The 7,500-nt window shown below is 43.3% G+C and overlaps 2 protein-coding genes across 2 annotated transcripts in view; one reads left to right on the top strand and one right to left on the bottom strand.

Annotated features, from left to right (window-relative positions):
- The window catches only part of LOC138057530 (pro-epidermal growth factor-like), a 30,486-nt gene that overhangs the window by 13,561 nt on the left and 9,425 nt on the right, over positions 1-7,500 (top strand). The gene's annotated exons all lie outside the window — the stretch shown is intronic.
- LOC138057568 (uncharacterized) lies at positions 647-1,882 on the bottom strand. Its single transcript, XM_068903541.1, has one exon. It carries the CDS (start codon positions 1,880-1,882, stop codon positions 647-649), a length of 1,236 nt encoding a protein of 411 aa, XP_068759642.1.

Raw genomic sequence — 7,500 nt, 5'->3', positions numbered from 1 at the left:
AATCTTCTCTTTAACATTCGCAGTCTCCGTTCTGCCAAGGGTCTGTTGTACGGCAAGAAGGGTGGGAACTCTCTCCAATGTAGGGCTACTTGGTAGTGTCCATCTTGCAGTTTAACTGATTGTTCCATGGTCCTGAGAACTTTCTTGTCTTCTAGAGACATACAGGCCTTGGATTCAGTATCCACTCCAGTTGTTTCCTTTGCCCAGAATCGTTCTGCTTGCTGCATGAGGAGATCTTGGGTGTCTTCCATGACTTCACTGGATCTAACGAAATTTACGGTGAGGTGATGCAAATCATCTTCAACATTCGTCATTGGACCCATGAGTGCCCAGCCAAGAGGTGTAGGTATTACATATGGTTCCCCTTTATTACCGCGTCTTTCTTCTAATACCCAGAAGGCATCTGGGGTGTTTGTGCCAATGATTAATCGAACTTCCCTTTCTTCGATACTTGGTAAGTTGATGTCAGCCAGATGTGGCCACTGCTTAGCATCCAGTTCGGAAGGAATGCTTCGACTTGAGGCGTTCAATCTGTCCACGGTCCACAGCCTATTTACTTCTATTTTGTCAGTACTATCGAGAGGTTCTACCGTTAAGCAATTAATTTCCGTGCCAAATCTTGGGCTATTCACGTTTTCTTGGGTTGTCAGAAAAAACTGCTTCTGTTGGCCTTGAATTCCACCTCCGTTGCTAGATTCTTGTCACATAAGGAGACATCTGACCCAGTGTCGAGAAGAGCGTACGTTTCCACGGTCTTGCTTAAGTCATTTCTTCGCACCCTCACAGGAACTATTTGCAGGCAGACTCTTCCTACTTTGGCTGAAGTACTGTTGGTCTGTAACGCTGTGCCGCTCTCTAATTGTACTCCCTGGTCTGGAACTCCGGTTGTGCTTCCATTGGCTGGCTGAGATGGAGGGTGGAGCAAGGTATGGTGTTTCCTTCGACAGCCTTGAACATCGCAGGCTTTCTTCGCCAAGCACCCCAGAGCTATATGGCCGTACTTAAAGCAATTGTGACATAGCTGAGCCTTTCGCATTACTTGCAGACGTTCTTCAAAGGTTTTCTCAGCAAAAATCTGGCACCTCACTAACGGATGGGCTGCGTTGCACAGCGGACACTTCTGATACTTTGTCGAAGAGAATTCCGAATTTGGAGAGTAACTTGAGGATTCTCTGAGTTCTGATTCTCTAGTGTTAAAGGCGGTACCTCGCTCATTTGGAAATAAAGGTTTTCTAGTCTTCGGTCTTCGCCTCAGATTGTCTGTTCTCTCGCGTTCTGTGTCCATCAGACATCCAAATACTGGGTTATTTGTAGCGCGAGCTTTCACCTTGACAAATTCGGCAATGTGACTGATATTAGGACGTTGTCCACTTTGTTGAATCTGATCAGCAACCTCAACGAACTTTGTACGAAGATGGAAAGGGAGTCTCATGACAATTCGTCTTAAATTATCGGCACTATTAATTTCGTCCAGGTAACCAATTGACTCCAAAGTATGTTCACAGCTCTTTAACTGGTCAGCAAACGCCAATAATCCTTTACGATCCGTTGCCCTAAGAGGGCGTCCATGAGTCAGTTTTGTGACATGCTCGTACGCAATGGTGAAGGGTTGTCCAAATCTTTCTTCAAGCAGCATTCTTGCCCTCTGATATCCTATGGACGGGTCCATAACCAAACAACATTTGATAGTGTCCTTTGCTGCACCAGATGAGTACTGTAGTAAATACATGAGCTTTTCGCTTTCACTTGCTGCATTTGCTTCGATGCTGTTTTGAAACAATGTGATAAAACTCCAGTATTCGAGGGGGTCACCATTGAAGACTGTTAGCTCCTTCTGTGGTAGTGCAAATCCTTGTTTAATCGTTACTGCCACCTTTTCCATGAATTGTTGAGACCACATAGAATCTCCAGGACCACTGTGAGCAGGAGCAGCGGAGGAAGTGAATGGCAAACCTGGAAATTCACGAGCATTTGGGTTGAACCTCCATTCAGGCTTCTGTTCGCTGACTCGAAGCTCAGGATCACCGCTTTTTGGCATACTTGCCAATGGTTCTTTGCTTCGTTTGCCATTCGGCCAATATGGTTGGTCAAAAGTGTCTGGTACCTCAGTGAGTGCAGGTTCTTCGCCCTTCGACCACTTGCCTTCCAGTTCTGTTTTCAGAATTTCATGCTCTGCCTCCAGTACTCTTAGCTTTAATTTTATTTCTTCCTCCAAGCGTAACAACTCTTCCCTTCGACTCTTGAGCTCTGAATTTAGACTCGCCAGTGCTTGTTCGGCCTGAGGTTGTACTACCAATGAATAGCTCGAAGGAACGTTTGGGCGTGTCTTATCCTCGTCCACTTCATTCGACGCGATTGGTGCCAGTGGAGGTTTCGCATTATGAATCCATTTTTCTACTTTCGCATCGAAGTCCATCTTTTTGCGAGTTTGCTCCGTAAAATACCGTGCTTCCTTTTGCCATTCTTCGGCATCGTCAGAAATCGTCGCGATGTAATCGTAATGGGCCTTTTCAAAACAATGAAAGGCGTTGTCTATTTCGAGTAATTTCTCTGCCACTTCGTTCACATTTCGTATATCATTGAAAAGCGGTTCAATCGATCTACGCAGGGTCGTAACTCTGGACAAATATCCTGCTCTTGAATTCTTTAATCTCACGTTGTCAAGGGCTTCATCTGAATAACCACGGCGTCTTCTTCGACTCATGCCAAACCCGGACGACATTTCATTCACCAGATCTTTGAATGAATGTAATTGAACTCCTGTACAGTTTGAAAATTCGTACTTTAACTTAACGATTCACTATAAAAAAGGAAATATAGAAATACAAAGTTACAAGCAAAATACGAAAAAAACTAAACTTCAGAACGCCAAAAACCACGACTGAAAAATTAACTACTTACAAGATCTGTACGGCAACTCCGGGTACAACAACTGACTTACAAAAGGAAATACAATACTTTTATACGAAAGACGAATACCTAATGAATCGACGAAATGAACAAAGGCAATTACATATGATTAGGCAACAGAACTTAAGTACATTGAATAGACGCGATAACGAAGCAAATACTGACTAATTACTGCATGCGGAATTTAGGCAAATTTAGAAATATCTCACGAACGTAACGAGATACACGATACAACAATTAAGCGATGACAAATGACAGCAAATTAAATAGAGCCGATAAAAAATCAGTGCAAATATAGTAAACTAGTAGAAAAACATGAAAGAAAACAAAACATCGATTTCTCGTGTCTACACGAGTTATTCGTCTCTAGTATAAATTCGGCCGTTTTATATATATACAAATTATCAGACGAAGAATCTTATTTTGCCCAAATTCGTCGCAGACGGATGACCCTTTTGTAGTATGTAAACTGGACAGATAATTCATCTTGACGGATGATGCGTCTCTAGTATATAAATTGACCCAAACGTTAAGATCCCATCTAACAAGTTGAGCCTTACGAAATGTTCTGTTAATCGGTTTCAGCCACGTAGCTCCGAGAGTAATTTGACGGATGCCAAAGAATCGAACGGCGTGCCATTTTAAAGTTGAATAGCCTGATATCTAGCCTCTAATCGTATTTGAATCATTCACTTAATCTTGTTCAGAACATATACATTTGGGACGACCTGGTCCAAAACAAAGGGATGTTAGTTGAAAACGTCTCTACCAGGAGAATTTAATCTACAGCAACTTGCAGAAAATTGAGAGCTTCTTTCAGAAATGCGATCGATATAGGATTTTTCAAAGCAATTAAGTAGCTCAATTTTTGGGTTGGCTGTGTATAATACTTAATTCGCAAATAAAAGTTCCCAGATCTTACCGTCAAGAAGCATGGCATGCGTTCATGTTAATAGATATTTTAATCTAATTCCATCTCCATCACGAGTGCCGACAGAAATCTAGTTAACAGCGAGATCGGTAGTAGATTGCTTTTATTGCAAGATCGAGACAGGAGCTTTGAAAGACGCACTCTCACTAAAAGAGCTTCAATAACTAACTATTGATTTTTCCTGATGTTTAACTTGTTCCAGACGTTAACGAGTGTTCGTCTGAAAACCAGTGTCACGTGAATGCCACGTGTACGAATACCAAAGGATCTTACTATTGCACTTGCAAAGAAGGATTTACAGGAGACGGAAGAAACTGCTCAGGTAAAGTGAAAACGATGTAACGAAGGTATTATCGCGACTGATGCTTACAGTTTTGTTTTGCCCCCCTAGCATGCCCGTTAGTCACGCGATGTTTTCGCACACATCCACCTTGTGTAGTGGTTTGTTTGAAAGTGTAGTCCTCCAGTTCCCTTTGTTATGTTTCATTTGGTTCCAGACATTGACGAGTGTTCATCTGAAAACAACTGTCTCGCGAATGCCACCTGTACCAATATCATAGGATCTTACAATTGCACTTGCAAAAAAGGATATGGAGGAGACGGAACAGGTTGCCCAGGTAAAGTCCAGTCTAATAAAGTTTTTCTTTTGAAACCAGTTTAATTTTTTTAGCTGGTTTCAGTTTTAATCAACTGTCTGAAAAATGGGTTTTTCTTTTTGTGGGGTGTATTTAAAAAGCAGGGGCTTGGATTTTTTTAGGGAGTCTAAAAACAGCAAGACATCTTTTTCTCCCTTATTCTACTCACCTATCCCTTCCTGATCTTCGCCAGTACTACTATCGTACCCCACCCTCCCTTTACAATGTTCCTTGCAGATGTTTCCTACTTTCATCTTCTGCAAAGCTCGAAGGGCCTCTGGGAAAGAAATTCCTTGCACATGCTTGACAATTTCTCTTTCAGCCCTTTGCAATTCGTCCACCGATAACATTTTCACACTTGCATTCTTTGATCTTTGGCTGTATCTAGTAATAAACCATGATTTAAATCTCAACAAACCAAGCCACAGTTCTCTTCAATTTTTTCCCTCGACGAGTGGCGCTGAATCAAACTTGAGAGAGAAAATCTTCATTTGGGCGGTGTGCTAACGTTTGGCTGCGAGACTGAACGTCAAGTTTCACTTCTGGGTCGTCATCTGACAGTTCATTTTGAGCATTTGTGAGATCGCTAGGCCAAGATTCTTCATTCTTGCGTAAGAAAATCGGGCCATTCAACCATTTGCTGTTGTTGATCATGTCTTGCACTGTAAGACCTCGACTAACTTCATCTGCTGGGTTGAGCTCAGAAGGTACATGTCTCCACTGGTAAGGGGTCGAAAGTTCGTGAATAATCGACAACCTATTTGCCACAAATGTGTGAAATCTTCTTGACTGATTTTTAATGTACTGCAACACGCACGTTGAGTCTGACCAGAACGTCGACTTTGTAACTGGAATGTCCAATTCTTCCTTTATGGACTGTTTCAGCTGGACGGCCAAGACTGCTGCACAGAGTTCCAATCTCGGCACGGTCATGGGCCTTACGTGGGCCAGGCTAGATCTTCCGACAAGAAATGCGCAATGCATTCTGTCATTGACGTCCACCAACCTAAGGTAACACACAGCACCATAGGCCACTTGTGATGCGTCTGCGAAGCTGTGGAGCTCAACAAGCTTCAATTCTCCAAAGCCAACCGGCCTAAAAAAACATCTGTTGACTTTAATTTTGGGCAGTCCAGACAATTGATTTTTCCACTTTTCCCATCTTTCTTTGTCGTCATCATTGATTGGATCATCCCAGCCTAGTTTCTGTTTGCACAGGTCTTGTAACAATTTCTTGGCGGGTAGAATGATTGGAGCAACCAGACCAAGTGGATCATAAAGTGAACTTGTCAACGAGAGTATGCCCCTGCGAGTGTTCGGTTTTTCTTTGAGGTTCACTTTAAAGGTAAACATGTCTGTCTCCATATTCCAGTGAAGGCTGCCCAATGCTCGCTGAATGGGGTGGTTTGTCCAATAAACGATGGGGCTCTCTCTTCGTGTGGGATGAAATTTAGTACCTTTGAATTGCTGCTCAGCCATTTTGTGAGTCGAAATCCACCTTTGGAGAGAAGGTCACGTAGCTGCACTACGATTTGGATGGCGCAGTCAACAGACTTTACTGACTTGAGACAATCGTCTACGTAAAAATTTCTCTTGACGGTTTTCACAACTTCCTCTTCAAAGTCTTCTTTGTTTATCTTCGGCGTCTTCCTCAATGCAAACTAGAGCAGCTGGGCGATGATGTTGCGCCAAATAAATGGACTTCCATTCGATGATCGACTGCTTCTTGATTTAAATCGCCGTTGGCCACCAAAGGAATCTGAATGCGTCACGGTCTGCAGGTGGAACTCTTATCTGGTGGAACATACACTTGATGTCTGCTGACAGTGCAACGCGATCTTCATGAAATCTGGTCAAGACACCAAGAATAGAATTTGTAAGGTCTGGTCCTGTTAAGAGTTGGTCGTTGAGGGATGTCCCTCTGTATTTGGCTGCACAGTCGAACACCACTCTAGTCTTTTCAGGCTTGTTCAATACGTGGTGGTGAGGTAGATACCACAGCGGTCTGTCCTTCACATGAAGCTCTTCGGGCGGTACTCTTCTTGCATGGCCGTCAGCAAGATATTTTTCCATTGTGCCTTTGTAATTCTTTGAAAAGCTCGTTATCTTGCAGGAATCTTCTCTTTAACATTCGCAGTCTCCGTTCTGCCAAGGGTCTGTTGTACGGCAAGAAGGGTGGGAACTCTCTCCAAGGTAGGGCTACTTGGTAGTGTCCATCTTGCAGTTTAACTGATTGTTCCATGGTCCTGAGAACTTTCTTGTCTTCTAGAGACATACAGGCCTTGGATTCAGTATCCACTCCAGTTGTTTCCTTTGCCCAGAATCGTTCTGCTTGCTGCATGAGGAGATCTTGGGTGTCTTCCATGACTTCACTGGATCTAACGAATTTACGGTGAGGTGATTGCAAATCATCTTGAAACATTCGTCATTGGACCCATGAGTGCCCAGCCAAGAGGTGTACGTATTACATATGGTTCCCCTTTATTACCGCGTCTTTCTTCTAATACCAGAAGGCATCTGGGGTGTTTTGTGCCAATGATTAATCGAACTTCCCTTTCTTCGATACTTGGTAAGTTGATGTCAGCCAGATGTGGCCACTGCTTAGCATCCAGTTCGGAAGGAATGCTTCGACTTGAGGCGTTCAATCTGTCCACGGTCCACAGCCTATTTACTTCTATTTTGTCAGTACTATCGAGAGGTTCTACCGTTAAGCAATTAATTTCCGTGCCAAATCTTGGGCTATTCACGTTTTCTTGGGTTGTCAGAAAAAAACTGCTTCTGTTGGCCTTGAATTCCACCTCCGTTGCTAGATTCTTGTCACATAAGGAGACATCTGACCCAGTGTCGAGAAGAGCGTACGTTTCCACGGTCTTGCTTAAGTCATTTCTTCGCACCCTCACAGGAACTATTTGCAGGCAGACTCTTCCTACTTTGGCTGAAGTACTGTTGGTCTGTAACGCTGTGCCGCTCTCTAATTGTACTCCCTGGTCTGGAACTCCGGTTGTGCTTCCATTGGCTGGCTGA

This window comes from Montipora capricornis, chromosome 7, assembly GCF_036669925.1.
Source record: "Montipora capricornis isolate CH-2021 chromosome 7, ASM3666992v2, whole genome shotgun sequence".
Lineage (NCBI taxonomy): Eukaryota > Metazoa > Cnidaria > Anthozoa > Scleractinia > Acroporidae > Montipora > Montipora capricornis.
The sequence above is the reverse complement of the archived record's forward strand: the minus strand, read 5'-3'. Positions and strand labels throughout refer to the sequence as shown.